This window comes from Vigna umbellata, chromosome 2 (assembly GCF_029865625.1).
Source record: "Vigna umbellata cultivar VRB3 chromosome 2, Vumbellata_1.0, whole genome shotgun sequence".
Classification (NCBI taxonomy): Eukaryota; Viridiplantae; Streptophyta; class Magnoliopsida; order Fabales; family Fabaceae; genus Vigna; species Vigna umbellata.
In genome coordinates this window covers 49,612,262-49,632,123 of record NC_142166.1, presented here as the reverse complement: position 1 = coordinate 49,632,123, position 19,862 = coordinate 49,612,262, and the positions used below count along the sequence as shown (strand labels likewise).

Genomic DNA, 19,862 nt, shown 5'->3' with positions numbered 1-19,862 from the left:
ATTTTATAATAATTCAATCTTAACAAACTAAGTTAAACTGTTTTAACACTTCAAGAACCTCAATTATAAATTTAATTGTAACAGTGATATAAAAAATGTTATTTACAAATAGAAGATTAAACAATAAAGTCAATCAAGGAATTATTTTTCTCGTTTGAGACTACAAAAGTAATACGAGTTATACCATTTTTTTAACCTAGTTACAAATTCTAGTTTTTTTTTTTCTGCATAACTTTAGTAAAATATTTATTAATAACTAAATGAATTAAATACATTAATAAGTAAGTATGGTATACTTTATCATCTCTGGTTTCTTTCAGCACTTTTATGATACATACTTTTTTTTATAGGATAGGAAGAAAAGTGTTATGGTGAAGCACTTTATTTAATTTTTTAAAACAATTGGGTGGAAGGACAGTGTTCAGTGCAAGGAAGAAAGCAGGAATTGGTGACCATACCTTTATCAGAAACGTGTACGGCTGAGATTCTCCCAGAAAGCGGAATACTATTGGTTGGCTATCACATCGCACACAATCCTTTTTCATTGGTACACCTCTCCAAGTCGGCACTCTGCAAACTCCATTATTATGTCTTTCTCATCATATTTTAATGCTTTCTTTATTATCACACACATCTTAATAATAATATTAATATTATTTTTACAAATACCATTCTAATTTAGATCTATTCCAATCCATATTATTATTATCAGTTTGAAAATACGATTTTTTTATTAATTCATAAATCAACACCTTGGAATATTCGTTAACAAAACGCGTCTTTAGTTATTTGTGTTGGAACCTAATATAATAAAATTAAAAAATTGAAATTAAAGTTCTTTATTAAATAATCTTCACACACCATGCGTGAAGCTCTTTTCACAGTCAGGTTACTTTATTTTTGAAACAAATTATCTGATAAGCATAATATTCAAAATTTGATTAAAAACAGTGATTTAACAAAATCTTAATCGAGACTCTTGTATTAAAGTAAATTCAAACCCGAGTATATTTCACAAATTATTATTATTATTAGCATACTTTGTATTTAATTTAGAAATCTAAAAAAAGGTTTAAATAATTTTAGCATATGATATTAAGTTGAAATATCGACCTAATAACATGTCACCGAGCACAACATACCAAACAGTGATTTTGGATAATAAACCTACATATCATGTTTATTTATTATCCTAATAAGAAAAGCAAAAATATCTTGAAATAAAAGAAGATATTTAGATATCTAAAAGGAGCATTAGATATATTTTAGGAAACTAATTCAGCCATATATGATTTAAAAGTTTTTTTTGGGTTGATATTTTGAAAAGAAGCAATAATAGAAGGAAAGTTGAAATTAAAAAAAAAAAGAGATTTGAATTGAATTAGCAAGATAAAATAAAAGTTAAGGGATTGTTAGTGTGAAGAGACAGAAGGACACTTGGCGGTTGGAGCAGAGGGTTGGAGAGCGAGGAAGGAGGAACGCAGCCAAGGAAGTGTAAACTCTCATCAGACACCAAAATCATACCAAATCGGGAATACCTAAGTTTTGTAAAATAAATAGCAAAGGTATTGCTATTGCCCTCCATTCTTTTTATATGCTTACAAATTCTTATCTGCTTTTATTCCTCCACTTTCTTATTTCTATCTTTTCTATCTTTTCTATCTTTCACTTCAAACACTAACACGCAACAATTCTCTTCACAATATCATCTACTAGGGTTCAAATTCGGATCTCAATTCATCTTATTACTAGGATGCTATATCTAATTATTTCCTCTATAATATGTATAGATAAAATAGGTTACCGAGATAAAATGTAAGTGTAACACAATCCAACTGTATCGCACTCACTCACAATAGATTAACGCCTCTTTTGTAGTTTCATCATTCTTGCAAGCTCTCTGCTTCTTCTTTTTTTAGGTTTTTATTTGGATGTAAATAGTTTGTACTTGGTTGGTAATTCATGATTCTCTGAATTTCCTGCTGGAAAATTAAGAAACAGACCAGTGTTAGTTTGGTGGAAAACTGAGATTTGGATTCGGATCAGGTTGGGATTGTGTTTGGTTGTTCATAGTTTCGATATGAATTTCAAGAGCTTCGGGAATGAAGCTGGTGGCGACGGAGGAGGGAGGCCGGTGGGGAACTTCTCCCTCACGCGGCAGCCGTCGGTGTACTCGCTGACGTTCGACGAGTTCATGAACAGCATGGGAGGTTCCGGGAAGGACTTTGGCTCCATGAACATGGACGAGTTGCTCAAGAACATTTGGACGGCGGAGGAGGTTCAGACAATGGCTTCGGCGGGCGTTGCCACCGAGGACGTAGGAGCCGGCGTCAGCCATTTGCAACGGCAGGGGTCGCTGACCCTGCCGCGGACTCTGAGCCAGAAGACAGTGGATGAGGTTTGGAAGGACATTTCGAAGGATTACGGTGGGCACGGAGGGCCCAATCTTGCACAGACGCCGAGACAGCCCACTCTGGGAGAGATGACTTTGGAGGAGTTTCTGGTCAGAGCTGGTGTTGTTAGAGAAGATGCGAAGCCAAACGACGGCGTTTTCATGGATCTGGCTCGTGCGGGGAATAACAACGGTTTGGGGTTTGGGTTCCAGCAGATGAACAAGGTTTCTACTGCTACCGGTTTGATGGGTAACCGGTTGAACAATGATCCACTGGTGGGTCTTCAGTCTTCTGCCAATTTGCCTTTGAGTGTTAATGGGGTGAGATCGTCCAGTCAGCAGCCACAGATGCAGAGTCCACAGTCTCAGCAACAGCATCAGCAGCAGATATTTCCTAAGCAGAGTCCTATGTCTTATGCAGCTGCTCAGATGCCCCAGGGAATGGTTAGGGGTGGGATTGTGGGACTCGGTGGTGATCAGGGTTTGAGCGTGCAAGGTGGAGGGATTGGTAGGGTTGGTTTGGCACCTGGGTCAGTTCATGTTGCTACTGGGTCTCCTGCTGCTAACCAAATATCCGGTGATAAGATGACCAAGAGCAATGGTGATACCTCGTCTGTCTCACCGGTTCCTTATGTCTTTAACGGAGGCATGCGGGGGAGGAAGACTGGAGGAGCTGTGGAGAAGGTGATAGAGAGGAGGCAGAGAAGGATGATAAAGAACAGAGAGTCAGCTGCCAGGTCACGGGCACGCAAGCAGGTGAATATTTGTTCCACTATCCTAAATTTAGCAATCATAGTTCTCTTGCATTTGTATATTCAAAGGAACAATTACTTAAATGCAAAAAGACTGATTTAATTTCTCTAGTTAGAACATAAGGATATCAATGGGTTGATGCAATCACTTTAAACATGTACATAGGCATGTTTGAGTAAAAATTTAATTAAAAAGAGCTTATGTCATTAGGGCTTAATCTATAACTTTGATGAGATCAAGCTAGCATGAAGCTTATTAAAAAGCAGCTAAAAAGAGCTTTGGGAGGGTTGTAAGCTACGTTTTCAAGCTTTAATTAAACACCTTTAACTTTCAGTTTAAATGCCTAAATGCAAGACGAGCCTATGATAAAACTTGTGTTTGTCTACAACTCATCTGTTGTCTTGCAACCTCCATCTACTGGTATGAGATAATCAAATGCCTGCCGTTGCAGACTGTAGATTTTACTCTCAATATCAGAAAGGAGGGAGGAGTAGCTGTAACATTTTTCATGAAAATACGCCACATAATTTTCTATAATAGGGTTAGTGAATGTTCAGTTCTAAAATCGAAAGAATATAATGACGATATGCGTCATGTTATTTCTTTACTAATAGTAATACTGCTCGGCCATTGACGTTCTGCTTTTATCCTCTGTGAACATGCTGTATACCTTGAAAGATTATGCAGCAGAATGGTAATATGATAGCGATCTGATCTGATGAAAGGTGAAAGATATTGAGAAGTTACAATCATGAGAAGTTGTAAAGATCCAGGTTATTACAAGGTAATTGAACAGCTGGTTGGGAACATCACTAACAGTTGGATCATCATAAAATCCAAAGAAGCATATAATAAGTAAAAATGTATTAACTTGCAAGACATAACGTGGGAGGAAGTGCAGGCTGAAATTTTGTAAGATGTATTTATTTTTCTGGTGTAAGTTCGGCCTCACATTTTCATTTTGTTTGTTTCAGGCTTATACCATGGAATTGGAAGCAGAAGTTGCAAAGTTAAAAGAAGAGAACCAAGAACTTGTGAAAAAACAGGTAATTATGGTTATTGACTCATGTCACTTCACATACAAATGCAAGCACCCATGTATACGAATTTATGTCGTATGTTCGCATTAAAATTTTCTCTAATCGACATTTATTTGCGTATTGCAGGCTGAAATCATGGAAATTCAGAAAAATCAAGTAAGTTTTTTTTTTTGTCAGCATTCCATTTGCTGTTTTTATTTTTCATTAGTCCTTGTAAAGTATTTTGTAGACCTTAATTTAGGGAGTGCTGTAACCTTATGTCCTGTTGCATGACTGATTGGTTAACATATATCATGAATCAGGGTTAAATTTTCTACACGAGTACATATTATTTTGTCAGTCCTTAACTAAGACCATTTTTTTCCACAAAAAATATTCACCGACAAATGGAGCAAACCGAAGAAAATGTGGTCACAAACTATGCCAATCAGCGGCACAAATTGGTGTGCCGGTCATGTTAAACTTGTGATGAATGAGGTGGTAGGTTTGGTGCAAAATTGTGCTACAATGATAGACCTGATTTGAACTACCACCTACTTTAGGTTCTTCTGTTAATTATGTCATGCGATTAATTACTAAAACAAGTGTTTCAGTCCATTTTTATTTGATTAAATATTTGTCAATGTATTGTCTGTAAGGATCACTTTTAATTCTCTAGTTTAGTCTCTGTCTCTCAGACATTTTTTCTTTGGTTTATGGGTGTTGAATTGATTTGATGATCATTATGTAAAGCTAGTAAGAAATATGTTTTAATATAACCATTTAAATGAACTGAAAATCCTGTTCACTTAGTAATTATCAATCTTACAATAGAATCACATGAAAGGTTGTAGTAGAGAGACATCAGCAATAATCACTGTCAGTGAATGTATTTTTGAGATCAGATAATTTTAGCCATGTAAACCAGGTTACTGATCTGTTCATATGGCTTGTGTCCAAAAAGTCTTTTGGAACAATCTGTTACTAGTTAGGTTGTTTTTTATTGTTGGGGGTGGGTGGGTAAATTTTTGCTACATTAGTGGAGGAGTGGTTTTGGAATTTCAGCTTAGAAGTCTCTAGGATTTTCCGTATGAAGAAATGTCAGTTCCGTGCGGTGATTGTGCTTATGTTTTAAATTCCTGGATAAGATATCATATCTATATACAACTATCACGTTCAGAAGTTTCATCATATTAGCCTGTCATGCCCCAAACTTGGAGCTCTTTTGATGAGTACAATACAATTACAGTGATTATGAACTAGAATGTCCTATTGACGAATTGACGAATTCCTTTTTAATAAGGGTTTTCTCCCCTGCTTCGTTGTGTTAATATATGTTTAGGACTGTCTGCACTTGTTCCAGAATCGTATAAAGCTAAAACATAGGATTTTCAAACTCGAACGAAATGCTCCCATTTCAATGGACTATTAATTGATATTGTTCTGTCTGTGTTTTTTTCTTACAAGTTGTTACTGTAATATGCAAGGACTTACTGATTCAAAGTATATATTGTAAGAGATTACAAATTTAAGCATCCTTTTTACTGAATTTGCTTTCATCCGATAATATTGCAGGTTAAGGAAATGATGAATTTGCAACGAGAAGTCAAGAGAAGACGCCTCAGACGAACACAAACTGGTCCGTGGTAGAGTGAAGATTGTACTATGACTCTACCGTTAAAATATATGTACATAATTATAAAAACGTATTCTGTTGTAGATCGAGGCTCTGGTAGTTTTTAGATTAGCACTTGGAAACTTTCACGAATTACTTATCTTTTGAACACGTTAGGAAGGGTATGCATAGTATCATGAGAATATGTTTCAGCACACATCCAATTTCTTGTCACCATTGGTTGGACAATCTTGTGAAGTGGCACATTTCCTGGATTTGATTTGGTGAGATTGGGTGTCCAATATATGCACTTCTCTTCATTCACCATATTTTAATTACGAGATCTTCCATTTTATCATTTGCATATAAAATGAAAATGAGAATGAAAAGTCAGACATCTTTTGTCAACTCTGGAGGAGATAATTAAGTAAACCAAACCACTGTATTTTTCTTCCGCTTCTGGGATTCAGAACAATTCACGTAAAAGTTGCGTATTGTTTCTTAATTCATAAAAGTGGGCACTACTATTGTACTGAAACATGGTTAGTATCTTTGGGATCGGGAGCCTAACGAGTAAATGAAAAAATGAAGTTTGAGTTTGTAATCTCAAAAATATCAAAAAGAAATGAATTGCTCAGATAGACAACTGTTAAGTCATTTTAATCACTAAAGGCAAGGATTTATTAATTTTAATCTCTACACACAGTGATGCCATTTTAATTCTTGACTACGAAAACTATTAGTCAGCTCTGTTCTTCAACTTTAACATGCATTCCTCAATTCAATCCGTGATAGCAAGAATCAAATTGGACTACCGATTATCAAATTTCAAGTCCAAAATAATTTCCAAATTTTGAACAGAATCAAATTAACTCACTAATTGTAATGAAATAAATTAATAACTATATAAATCAACATTAAATTTACTACTTATGTAACTTTAAGAGACTTGTAATTTTCAAGTACTAATTTGACACACTAAAGGTGAATTAAACATGTTAAATCTACAGTCAGTCTGATTTCTCATTGAGTTCCCCTAAGAATCTAAGATGCACATTACATTCCAGCATAGCTTTTACAAGCAGACTCATTATTGGACTTAATGGTTCAATCTTCAAAAGGCAAATTCTTCCTGTACTCAATGTTTTCATCATGCACCTGCATGGGATGGTGAAAGACTTTTTACCCTTAATAATAATAAAAAAAACAACTCTACCTTTTGAATTGTATAATCATACTGTGTTCGAAAAAAAAAATCTGAATTATGCAACATAAAATGTACTTTTGAATCTAAAAACGCTTTTCAAATAAATTTGAATTTTCTATTGAATCAACAGAGAATTTAAATTTTTAAAAAACATTTTCAAATCCAAAAATAAATTATGAATTAGATAATTCAAAATATACTTAAAAACTAACATTTCAAATTATGTAATCTAATAGAAATACCTTAAAAATTATATAATTCAAAATATGTTTTAAAAAATATTAAATTGTATAATTTAAAATGTTTAAATTACACAAAATCCAAAATATATAATTTTTTTCAAATACATTCTAGTTGTGCGCTGTCTTACCTGCCGGTATGTATAATTTTGCTGTCTTACCTGCCGATATGTATAATTTTTCCACTTTGCCCGTAGCCAAAATGGTTGGCATGGCACAGGTATATGAAACTCTAGCAACTTCTCCCTGATCAAGATTTCATCGACAGAAATATATGTAGAAATTTAAGAATCAAATTCTGTTTCAGCTGATATTAAACGAACTACAGTTCAGTAGAGATGAGTTCTTTAAGTTCTTGTTGGTTTTGTTTCTACCGCAGCTGGGTGATAATAAAGGCAGTTGGTAAAGAATGCACTAGGGCCGCCAAATAAGTCTATTAAGACAATACATCAGAGATGGCAAACATTTCATGAGCAAAGCCGAAAACTTTAAGTGCTAGCAAATATTTAGGGGCACAGAAAACCCAATTTGTATAAAGGTCGAGCAACTGCCACATTATGAATTTGTACTCCCGAACATCAAACATGGAGGTGCAATTTATTTTTTATATTCCAAAATTTACAATTTAAAATATTCTATAATACATTTTTTTTATTTCGAAATACACATTTAAAAAATATAAATTTGTATTTCAAATTGTACATTTCAAAGTAAAATTTTTATTTTATATATCAAATTATATATTCTACAATATAAAAGTTAGATATTCCAGAATACAAATTTCGTATTCCAACGAAATACAGAAAATATTGATTTTTAACGTTCTGGATTATCCGGAACTAAAACTGAAAGGTAAATTTGAAAATTTTAAATTTAAGAAGGTATAGAATGAAATTATGGAGATGCAGGAAGAATTTGGTTCCTCGATGAAAAGTGCTTAATGATACGATTGGATTAATAGAAGGGCTGGCGTTACGTGGAAGGTTTCAATATCCTGCATCCCACTTTACGGGGAATTGATTGTGACAGTTAGCGATGGAAATGAGTGGGTGTGGCATTTTGTTCATCTTTCACTTCGAAACTTATGAAAGGTTGGACAGAGTCACTTCTTCTCTGAGAAGCATTGGCTCTGGGATGACATGGGGATATCTTCTGCAATTGCTTTTGTTTTCAATCAATCATACAATCTTCTGTTCCTCTTGAACTGGGTTCCTATCACAGTAATCAATACAAGAAAATACTACATTCACTACGAAGGAGACCTCAGTAATGTAAAACTAATATAAATTCAATATACTGAAACCGAACTAGCTGCATTCTCCAGAAATCAAATCATATAATAATAAAAAGTCAACAGCTGAAATGAACCCATCAAAATTCTATAACTGTCTTCGCCATTTCTCTTGTTCTACGAGCCAAGAACAATGTTGTAATATGGCTGGATGAACGCATATATTAGTGGTACGATCATATGCTTGCAACAGTAAAAATTCACACCACATTCTATTGCATCCATTTCTCATCTCCAGAGCTGAGAATTACTGTTTGAGACAGTTTGGCGGGAAGTCTTCATGTCTTTGTAAACAACAGACAAGAACCTACAACTATTGGGGACAGCTGAAATTGAGTTTCATGTCTTTCCAGGAGATCATCTTCCTGCGATCCCTTCCTCTAAAACATCTACCCAGGAATCGACCAGTAACAGGCTTACATAAACCAACATCAACCACGGAAGTACAATTTGTCCTTTCAGACGATGGGAATGCCTCATCCAAATAATAGTCGAACAACATAGCAAGACAACTAACTTGATGAGCCAGTACATAATTTTGTTGATTGACAGGTAGCATCCTCAGTATGTGTAGATTGACCTACAATTTAGAAAGGATTAGCACAAACAAGGACCATGAGCAGGACAAAATGAATAAAATATGTAACACTTGTATGATGAAGAGATATTAGGTATTCTTTTCCTCTTTTTTCTTTTGTACTTTATACTTTATTGGGGAAACCCCGGCGAGGGAGGGAAAGGAAGAGGGGAGAGGACATGGGCCACAACGTTCTATCAAGAACTTAAAAGTGATCTGTGGTTCTAAGAAGCTAAATTGTTGCTATGTATTACCGTCCCATCCCATAATTCCCATTCCTAAGAGAATCATATCCACACACAAGATGCTAATAGTTTTACTCCCGTAACAACTTGAGTGATTAGTTACTCACCTCTGCTTCCATTGCACGGAGTTCATTATACCACTCTAATCCTAACTTATCACTCTTTTGCCCAGAAGATATACAGCGAACGCTCAATGCAAAAAGAGGAGGCCTTAGAGGATATTCCATACTGATCTTTATCTGTCAAATGGTAAAAAGTCTAGATGAAATTGCCAATAGATCACTGAATTAAACTGAGTAGATTAAGGAGAGTATTCGTTTACCTTAGCTTCTAAATTCACATTGTTCTCATCTGCACTGATTTTTCTGCAAAGAACCAAACAAAATTCCTTGAGTCCATGATCCATCCATGATACAGAATTTCTGTCATGGTAATTGGATAATGTATTTTCATGTTCTAGTTCAGTCTGCGCTGGTTCATCTAGATCACTTTCAGTATCCAGCAAGAAATCAGAACTGTCATCAAACTTTTTGAAACTCTGTGACCTGATTTTATTGAGTGGAGGAAGGATACTTTTAGAAATTAAGTTCAGCTGTGTGGAATGGTCAAGCTTGGACATGTTAGGAAGCAAAGTTGGAAGCTCCCCATCTTCTGTAATACTCTCAGGTTCTGCTTTTGTGACATCAGAACGTTCATTTACATCAGCATCCATTGGTTCCTGTACATGCTCCTCTTCATCGATGACAGTAGGAGATGAGGACTCTCTAGGTACAGGTGGAAGTCTTACTGGTGACCAACTATCCAAATTGCACAACGGAGTGTGAAAAGCCCAAGGAATACTTCTGCAGGACAAACGAGGCCAGTCAAGCTTTGCGAGAGATTCTAGCTGTTCCCTGTAAGCCGGTGAAGAATTCATCAAATTAGAACTCAAGTGTACCCAAGCAAATAGGTAAAGCAAGATTATCAGAGATGCTCGAAAATAGAATGAAATTTTACGAAATTCAGGATACACAAACAGATCTTACAATAGGAAGGCAAACAAAGCAGCAATACTAAGAAGCTAATTCAACACATAACCAAAGCAATGACTGATAGCAAACTTTAATTTGATCAAAACATGATATTCATCTTCATTAATATTAAGATAGGCCTTCAAATTCTAAAACTGCAAACATGCTACAACAGTGACTCACAGAAGAGCCAATTGAGCTTTTCTTCTATCGCGAATTCTCTGCAGAACTGTCGATATTCGGTTCTGCTGGCGATATAGTGAAAGACCAGATATAACATTTTCATTCTTCGCTGCTCCATTGTCGTCAGTAAAAAGTAAGGGAGACACCTCAGGCAAGAATTCAATCCCCGCCAAGTGCTGAGCCCATTTGTAAGGACGTGAAGTTCTTAGAGTATTGAATGCTATAGCCTCTTGAACAAAGAGTTTGGCAGACTGCACCAACATTCAAATAGAAATAAATGGCATATAATAATAATATAGAGAATAGATTAACAGTTGCAGGAAGAAAACAAATCATGCAATAACTGTGTAAAGGCACTACAACCTGCTGGGGAAGCTCAAGTCCCGTATCATTAGGGAATAAATTACATAATATATCATTCTCCGGACTTTCATTAGAACCTTCTATTCCAACACATACAACGTTCAACTTCACCAAATACTCAAACCTTAAGGTAAGTTTGGAAGATTTTGAATCAGAATGCTGATCTTCGTACACATGGATAATGATTTTAAGTGGGTGAACTTGAAATATTCCCCCCTGGTCAAGGCTCTCCTTTGCTTGAACCCTCCGTGGCCTTTTCCTCCGTCTCTGACCATCTTCTTCTTCATCAGGAGCATCGTCTTCCAATTTGGAACTCTCCACTGTAGTGGAATTGTCTGAACAATAAAAAATCATAGTTAATCCTTAAGTTCCATTTTGGTATGTTGGAAATAACAAATCCATTTAAACTTCGTACAGATATTCCAAAGCCATGCCAGGCACACACGTAGAAATATTCTAAATTTTTAAACATCCATTTAATTAAGCCAGGAAAAAATGAACTAAAGATCATTAATAAAACATGACCTACAGCAGTACTTCCATACTAGTGATAAATTTCCTTTACTGTATTTTTATCACATTTTAGTAATAAAACCAGTGACAATTTTCAAAATCTATAAATATCTCAAGTAAACAATACAATTGATGTGAAGTTCAGGTTTAAAGTTAATTCATTAAAGAGATAACGTCCATGGGTATAATCCAGTGTCAGTAGAGACGCTATCAGCTGCAAGAGTACAGACAACACATATTCAAACAAGAATAATGCTAAAATGAAAAAATCAACTATCCATTACCATTGTCCTTGTGAGCCTGTTGACGAGCAAAAGCTTGAGCATCTTTCAGGCTTCCTATAATCTCCAGATCAATGGGTTCTCCAAAGGCCTCCTTTTGAGCCAACAACTGTGAGTAAATCACGTATAGGGCTGGAGGAAGTAACTCTGCAGAATGATGCTGCTTTAATCTCTTAGTATGATGAAGCCCGAGCTGGTTTTGTACAGGCAAGGAGGCCTTCTTAAGAGATTTGAGATGTGATGGGAGACTTGTCAGGAATTTCTTTCGGTTTGCAATAGTCTGCAAGAGGATTTTCTTCTGCAGTTCCAGCTTCTCATGATGTTTGCAGAGTTCTTTACGCTGATACAAAATTGGAAATAATAATTATAAGCATGCCTACAACTATTTGCAAGAAAAATTCAAAGCCACTTGGTCACTAAAGGAATAGTAATAGACAAATGAACCTTTGAAAGACTAACCCTATGTTTAGATGGGTGAAAATGGAGAGGAAGGAAACAGGATACAAATACTAATTTTCATTATTTGCTTCAGAAAACAAAAAAAAAGTACAGAATTTTAAATGTGGGTCCCACTTATACAAACGCTTTTCTACTAAATTGCAGTGAAATTAGGAGCAGGCCTAATTTTTGTTTGTTTTTTTTGTTATAGTTTTTAAAAATAAAAGATGATGTGCTCAACTGATGTGGAAATCCCACCTAAGAAGTGTATGCATGTAAACATGCATTAGTCAGATCATAGATCGATATGGAAATACCACCTGAGATTTGGTTCATATCTTAGAGTTGTCTTAACTTTGAGCTTGCCTCATATAGTAGTAAGTAAAACAGTTCAGTTGATTGTTCGACAGATTTAAAAAAAAATTATATATTCGAGAAATTTTCTGAGTTTAAGAATTATTATGTATACATATGTTTATTTGGTTTAAATTCTATTTAGTACGTGCGTGTGTGTATAGTCTTTCCTTTGAAATAGTGTTCTCCTAATGAAGATCTTTTTTGAAAAAAAACTCAAATTCATTAGGAAGTTCTATAACACTATTTTGGATTTCAGCATACGGTAGTAAAGAATCATAGTCAGAGTCGCTAACATCTATATGATCTTCAAAATTTTCATGTTGGCTTCATCCCCTCCTTGTGTTTAACTATAAGAGCATTAACTTCTCCACAAGGTTCTAAAGATTAGTCTGCAACCATGATTTCAATCACAAAATCGAAAATTTTGGAGTCTTTGCAACTGTAACTAGGTCGCATTCGTCCACAATTTCCCACAATATCAAGGACCAAATAAAAACACGAGTGCAATTAAAAACCTTGCTTCTAGCTTTTCAATGCAAAACATTGAGGGCAGAGGCACACTGCATAAACGTCTGCCAGAAGCCCTTATAATAAAAATGAAAACGTACAATAACTATATTGTACATTCATTTCTGTTTCACTATCCCAATTTTCCAATCCACCCAATTTCAAATTGTTAAGTAGACTCGTTAACTAGGAATTTTATCGCAAAGTAACCTGGAATAGCTCGAAATTGAGCCTCCGGAGCATGAGATTGTGCGCAGCGTCGTTCGACAAAACGGAGTCCTTGATATCTTGTGGAGCGTCGCGGAAAAACTCCTCCTCCGGAACAAGGTCAATGTCAGGATATTTCGATTTGAAGTCTTTGCAGGCCTTTATCGCCTTAACATAGTGGTTTTTCTCGTACATGAGGTTGTGAAGCTGCAGCGTAGTGAAATCCACCGGCGCCTTGGCACGCTCCGTTTCGGTTTTGACGCGGTCTTCCTCTAGCAAGATAGAGCGATTTGCCTGAAAACAAAAGAAAGAGAGTTATAAAGACTAAATCGGAGAATGAGAATGCAAGAGAAGTGCAGAGTAGAGTACCTGGCGTAGAGTGATGAAGTGTAAGAACATCTGAGTAGCGAGATCCCGAAGATGTTGTTTAGGTTTTCGGTCTTTTTTAATGGAGAGTATGTCGGCGACGATGTTCTCTACGGAAGCCTTGCTGTTGCGCAAGATTTCGTAGGGCGATTCCTCCGACTTGTGAGGCTCTGAGGAATGCTCCTCTTCCTCTACACCACCTATTGATCCCTCTTCTATCTCACCGTCTTCCATTGATTCTCCTCTCTTCTTTCTCACAACCTTGACCTAAACTCCTTTTTCTTCCGCTTCTCGCTTCCAAGACAATGTCAGAGACAACTCGTTTTCTTTATCTCCAGTTACTTCCTTCCTGCACTAAATTCCGACGGCTACGACGGCCACGACGAAAGACAATCAAACTGCAACCACTGCTGCTTAATCAGTGTTCAACGTCCTCGGAGGGGTTTAGTTCCATTACATTTTTTTTAATATTTAAATTATTAAATAAAACCTTTTTTTTTTGCAGATTAACTTAATTTTCATTTATTTAACGAAATAATGATTGGCTAATTGATATTTTTTAAATGTTTTCTCTTTAAATTTTTTATTAATTACTGTGTGTTGAAATGTGTTTTCCCTTGTATATTATTTCAAATGTTTAAAAAATCTTATCAAATGTAATTTAAGGACATTACTTCGGTATGCATCATTGCATTTTCAACTAACTCACCAAAAGTACATTAGAAATTCTAAATTTCTAAAATTATATAATCCAATCCACCCATAGTAGACCAAATTCGTACTATTTACTCTTCTATATCTTTTATTGTTCGATTTTTAGCGGTAATAATAAGGCAAAATAAACACCGAAATGTTTGTAATTTGTTTTTAAAATTATTAAAATTAGCGTTTTTGAAAAAATAATATAAAAATAGATAAGTCTAAAGAATTTGATATAATTTTACTGTAAAAAGTCACATTAAAATGATATGATTTTAGAGTAAAATATTTTTGAATTAGAATTGACACACGAGTTTAATTTAAATTATTTCAAATTGAAATCATATTAAAAAAATATTTTAGACTAAAATTATATTATCTTGATATGATTTGTTTTTACAATAAAATCATAATACTTTAATATGACTTGTTTGTTTTTATATATTTTTTTAATTGTTAATTTTGATAATTTTTTGAAAATACCAAAATGATGCTTTTTTCCTAATAATAATAATAATAATAATAAAATATATTTAATCTAAATCTTACTTTTTTATTGGTTTTTTAGTATAAAGTTTTACTCGTACTAATATAATCTCTTTGATTGACTTTATTATTTATAATTAATAATAATTATTAAATTTGATGTGAAGAACGTGATTGGGTTCATGAATAAACTTTTGTTTATAATATTTGAGTTTTTTAATCGTGAGATACAAACTTACAATTTTTAATATAAGAGAAGTATGGTCAATTAAAAATGTTGGATGGTTTTAAAATACTTGCAAGAAAGAAAAAAAATATATCTAAGTTATGTTGTAATAAAAGAATTCTTAAGTATACATGTTTGGAAAGAAGCTTATCTAAAGAAAAAATGTTTTTTTAGTTGTAACCTTAATCGTGAGTAATCATAATGTTTCTTTCTCACCATTTCCAATATCCAACCATGTCTAAATAAGTGTTTAGTAAATTTTAGAAAGCTAATAATTTTTGTAAACGTGAAAAATTTTAATTGAGAAATATTTTGTGCCTCTTGAACGCATCAAACAAACATTATTTTTCTCTTTTTTTCCTATTTATTTCACATAATAATACTCCACAAAATAATTTATACGAATCATTGTGAAAGAACACATGGTATTGGCTATGAAAAAAAAAACAGAATTTGGACTACGAAGTTTCTAAAACTTTAACCTTTTGAGGGTTACACCTTACACCACCCCCACATTCTTTTCCGGTACTTCCGTATTTTTTTTTTAAATTTCAAAATTGTTTTTGTATTTTAAAAAAATTCTACACCTCTATTTTTTCTTTTTCTTTAATAGATTTTGAAATCCAGTGAACCATTTGAAATTTTTTTAAACAGATTAAAAGATTTTTTTGTTCACGGAATTTTAATATTCATTGAAGAATTTATTTTCTTAAACGAATTTTAAAATTTGTTAAGAGACATTTTAAAAGTTTTAACAGATTTCAAAATCGATTAAAGAAGAATATTTTTAAAACGTAGGATGCAAGGAGAAAAATAGGGAAGTGTAAGGAGTAATACTCATTTCTCTTTCTTAAATAATCAAATTAGCCAGTGGGCCTTTAATCATAATATTATAAAAGAAGAGGGTTACTTCCTAGACCACCCTACATTACTTTTTGTACCACCACATTTTTTTTAAATTTCAAAACTATCTTTTATATTATAAAATATCCTACACCCCCACCTCTTTTCTTAAACGGATGTCGACATCCGTTGAAGAAAATTTTTTTCAACGGATGTGTCACATTCGTTGAGTTTTTTTTTTTTAGTTTTTAGTATTTTAATTTATTGTATTTTAAATTAATATATAAATATTATTTAATTTTTTTAAAATTATTAAATAATTATTTATAAATTAATTTAATTTAATAAAATAATAATTATTAATTTAATTTATGTATTATTATTTAAATAATATTAAAATATTTTTAAAAATTTATTAAAACGGATGTGTCACATTCGTTGCAATTATTTTTTTAGTTTTTTGTTTTCTAATTTATTATATTTTAAATTAATATATAAATATTATTTAATTTTTTTAAAATTATTACTTAATTATTTATAAATTAATTTTATTTTATTTAATAAAATAATTATTATTAATTTAATTTATGTATTATTATTTAAATATTAATCAAAATATTTTAAAAAAATTTATAAAAACGAATGTGCGACATTTGTTGAAGATTTTTTTTTAAATAGAAACAATAAACCAAAATATAAAATATGTAAACGGATGTTAACATCCGTTGAAGGTGAAAGGATGTTGACATCCGTTTTAGAACAAGGACAAAATAAGTAAGAAGTGATGCAGAGAGCATTCGGTGGTGGTGGAGAGAGCAACTATCCTTAAAAGAAAATCAAAGAGCTCATTATAGTTTATATTGGCTGTATTATTAATCTGATTTGTATTAAACGTATAACTGATTAATATATTGAATGAATATTTAATTATATTGTACATCGAATTTTATTCTTAAATGTGTTAAATAAAGACTATTCATTCAATTCATTTCATTAACAATATAGCAAAACTTATCGACAAACTTGGTGATAATGAATTCCCTATGAGATTTAGTAGGTGTTGGAGTGGAAGCAGTTAATGAAAGGACACTTATCTTATCATCTCACAGAGGAATCAGAGCACATATGAGATGACAATCCAGCATTCACTATTTGATCCTTTTCTTCCAATGTTAATGCTATACAATTATTTTTTATCTCAAATTAGTGAACTTTTTAATAAATCACACTCCATTATTTTTCTTCCTTCAAATGCTAAAAGGTCTCCCAAAACAGCAAATTAAAATTTAAGAGATTTTTTCATTACCATACATTGAAATACGCTTTTTAATACCATTTTCAATGTTTTTTTTTTCTGAGATAATTTTCTTAAGTCCATGTTATCATAGACTATATAAGCGTTCGTGTTTTATTTCATAGTCAAATCTATCTGATCTTCATTCAATTAATTATCTGTTGCATTACTAATAAATGATCTTCTTATCATTGCTATATAACAATCATTATTTTCAATATTATCATTAAAATTATTGTTACCATCATCATTATTATTGTTATACATTTCTCACACGCATCAGAATAATAAATATTTTGTAGTGAATTTTTAATTATTTTTTATTCACTTTATTTTTTGTCTGGTATATTTAATTTCTTTGTATTATTTATTTATTTTCACTTGTGGAGGATGTTATATATATTTTAACTTTTTTCTTAATTATATTATATCATATGATCAACTAACAAATTGAATAATAATTATTAATCTGAACACTCGATAACATATTAGACGACAAGTTATCAATCTGAAAGTTATTAATAAACTAGACGACAAACTCTCAACCCAAACAATAAATCAATAAACCAGACGACAGAGTTCAACTAACATATTGGATGATGGATCATGGATCCAGACAGTCATCTAATAGACCGAACGACAAACCATCAACCTAGATGACTAACTAACATACCAAACGATCAACTACCAAACTGACAACTAACCGACCGGACAAACAACTAACAAATCGAATAATCAGTTATCAAGTCAAACAATCAACTACCAACCCAATGACAAATTAGCAATCCAACGATAAAACACAAAATTGGATGAGCTGACAACCAATCGAATGACCAACCACAAAAACAGATTGTCTAAACAGGACCAATAATGTATATAAACTCCAAAACAATTTTACTTAAAATATGATCAATTATCATAATTAAGATAACTTTAATTAAAAATCTATCACAAAATGAATAAATAAATATTTAAAATAAAAAGGTAAGTCACATATTAAATATAATATTAACTATTTTCTGTCTAAATTGATTTTACTTTTAACATCATATACCATCTAAATAATTTGGACACGTGAAGGCCTGTCTTCACATCCAATATATTAATTTTTATGTTTTTTTTTTCACTTTTAATACAATCCTGAGTAAGAAAGCTGGAGCAAAACGACAAGATTTATTATAATATTATTACTATTTGATCACAGATTGCTTTTATTTCACTGATTGGCTTTGTCAACACTTTACATAAATAATTTGAACATGTTATGTGCTGTTTCTTTTCACTACACATGGTATTTTCTTTCAGAGCTTAAAGTTGCTGCTGAACATTGAATTCTTCATCTTTGCGTCAATGTAGAGAAAGAATTTGGTTAAAATGTTTTTGGCTCTAGAACACGCATCTCACAGCAAAAACATTAGACTGTGTTTGTCAAGTTCTTCTCCCCCAGAACGCTACACAATCCAATTCAATCCACCAATATTAACAACATTTTATATACTGTTTTTGTTCCTATATTATTTTCTTTTTGTTTGGCCATATCCTTTCTACTCTTCAAGACCATTATGCACTGTTCTTATCGAAATTCTAGTGGCTTGAACAAAAGGAAAAGATTCACATGTAGATAGTTCAAATCTTTAAGAAAAATTTATTGTATATGAGAGTTGAATAATCACTATGAATTTTCTTTCGAAGAATGATATACATTTATAGAATTTTTTATTCTTAAAAAATTATTATAAAATCCAAAATATTATTAATAATAAAAGTTTATAAATATGTTATAATTAATGTAATAATAATAAAGATAATATAAATTAATTAAATATATCATATATATTCGACTGATATAAAATATTAAAAAATATATAAAATATAATTAAATTATCGAGATTCTATCATATATTCTATTAACATACTATTAGTTAATAAATTTATCTTCAAAATATTATTAACTACTTTATATTCATAATACCAAAAAAATCCTTGTCGAGTCACATTTTTTTAACATATTTATTAGAACAGATAAATACAAGTATAATTTTTGTTATTCTCACTGTTTTACAATATTAAACTGATTCAAAAAACAAGTGCATATACACTATAAACATATGTTCAACGAATACATATATGCTTTACATGATTGCTGTTTAGAGAAGTTTACGTAACTTTTTAACTGATGAATGAAATAAGTGCCTCTAAAATAATTCAATGCAACCACTACATGTAGAGATATTTTTATTTATTGCACGTGATATCTTGGATATTTAATTATATATATAAACAAAGGTTGGTTAGCACTCTACCCTTGAATTACAGACAACTTGGCCTCCCATGAAGTGAACCAATTAAAGTTAGAAGATGAGAGATGTTAGAGTCACGACAAGACAAGCAAATAGCCATTTCTAATATCTTTCTCTTTATCTCTTCCAGCTCTGGTGAGATACTCCATGCCATCCTTTTTCTAGCAACCAAGTTATTTCCTAAAATCCGTGCACAATATTTTTTCTACAACTATGATCATCTTACATATACATATTTAATTGAGTACAATATTAACAACATGTTAAGTGACTTTTGTATCAAACTAGACAAATTTGCCTGCCATATTACGAAAATAGGCAATTTTTGACCAAATGGGAAGTCGTGGAGGTCAGAACGATTTCTAATGAAGAAGTCGTGCCCCCCTTACGACTTCACACTGTTCATTTGACCAGTGTTGAAGTCGTGCACCCAAAAAATGACTTCATGATG

At 32.4% G+C, this 19,862-nt stretch overlaps 2 protein-coding genes and 1 long non-coding RNA gene across 5 annotated transcripts; 1 reads left to right on the top strand and 2 right to left on the bottom strand.

Annotated features, from left to right (window-relative positions):
* Window positions 1-1,409: 1,409 nt before the first annotated feature.
* On the top strand, window positions 1,410-6,067 carry ABF2 (abscisic acid responsive elements-binding factor 2). 3 transcript variants are annotated; one of them, XM_047305241.2, is made up of 5 exons: window positions 1,410-1,565; window positions 2,047-3,148; window positions 4,120-4,191; window positions 4,312-4,341; window positions 5,740-6,067. In XM_047305241.2, the coding sequence occupies exons 2-5, from the start codon at window positions 2,081-2,083 to the stop codon at window positions 5,812-5,814; spliced, it is 1,245 nt and encodes a 414-aa protein (XP_047161197.1). In that variant the 5' UTR covers window positions 1,410-1,565; window positions 2,047-2,080; the 3' UTR covers window positions 5,815-6,067. The 3 variants fall into 3 exon arrangements, 2 of the variants coding, with proteins under 2 accessions (XP_047161197.1, XP_087963422.1); XR_007028254.2 differs by lacking the exons at window positions 1,410-1,565; window positions 5,740-6,067 and adding exons at window positions 3,824-3,929; window positions 4,488-4,881 and having other exon boundaries at window positions 1,592-3,148; XM_088107296.1 differs by lacking the exons at window positions 1,410-1,565; window positions 5,740-6,067 and adding an exon at window positions 4,488-4,881 and having other exon boundaries at window positions 1,595-3,148.
* Window positions 6,068-6,647: 580 nt separating this feature from the next.
* Window positions 6,648-7,859, bottom strand: LOC148204199 (uncharacterized). The gene is made up of 2 exons (XR_015784009.1): window positions 7,387-7,859; window positions 6,648-6,937 (listed from the first exon to the last, which is right to left on the bottom strand). It is a non-coding gene; the product is annotated as an uncharacterized LOC148204199 (long non-coding RNA).
* Window positions 7,860-8,373: 514 nt separating this feature from the next.
* On the bottom strand, window positions 8,374-14,001 carry LOC124831295 (THO complex, subunit 5). The gene is made up of 8 exons (XM_047305234.2): window positions 13,567-14,001; window positions 13,201-13,491; window positions 11,692-12,028; window positions 10,895-11,229; window positions 10,532-10,782; window positions 9,661-10,231; window positions 9,446-9,577; window positions 8,374-9,096 (listed from the first exon to the last, which is right to left on the bottom strand). The coding sequence occupies exons 1-8, from the start codon at window positions 13,795-13,797 to the stop codon at window positions 8,830-8,832; spliced, it is 2,415 nt and encodes an 804-aa protein (XP_047161190.2). The 5' UTR covers window positions 13,798-14,001; the 3' UTR covers window positions 8,374-8,829.
* Between the last annotated feature and the right edge of the window lie 5,861 nt (window positions 14,002-19,862).

What these genes read in the sequence shown, in the direction of transcription:
- ABF2 (XM_047305241.2), top strand. Translation starts at nt 2,081, where the DNA reads ATGAATTTCAAGAGCTTCGGGAATGAAGCTGGTGGCGACGGAGGAGGG. An exon ending in GGTCACGGGCACGCAAGCAG is followed by an intron (nt 3,149 to 4,119) that starts GTGAATATTTGT and finishes TGTTTGTTTCAG; the next exon opens with GCTTATACCATGGAATTGGA. An exon ending in TGGAAATTCAGAAAAATCAA is followed by an intron (nt 4,342 to 5,739) that starts GTAAGTTTTTTT and finishes ATAATATTGCAG; the next exon opens with GTTAAGGAAATGATGAATTT.
- LOC124831295 (XM_047305234.2), bottom strand. Translation starts at nt 13,797, where the DNA reads ATGGAAGACGGTGAGATAGAAGAGGGATCAATAGGTGGTGTAGAGGAA. An exon ending in TCAATTTCGAGCTATTCCAG is followed by an intron (nt 12,029 to 13,200) that starts GTTACTTTGCGA and finishes ATTTTGTATCAG; the next exon opens with CGTAAAGAACTCTGCAAACA. An exon ending in ATGTGAATTTAGAAGCTAAG is followed by an intron (nt 9,578 to 9,660) that starts GTAAACGAATAC and finishes ACCATTTGACAG; the next exon opens with ATAAAGATCAGTATGGAATA.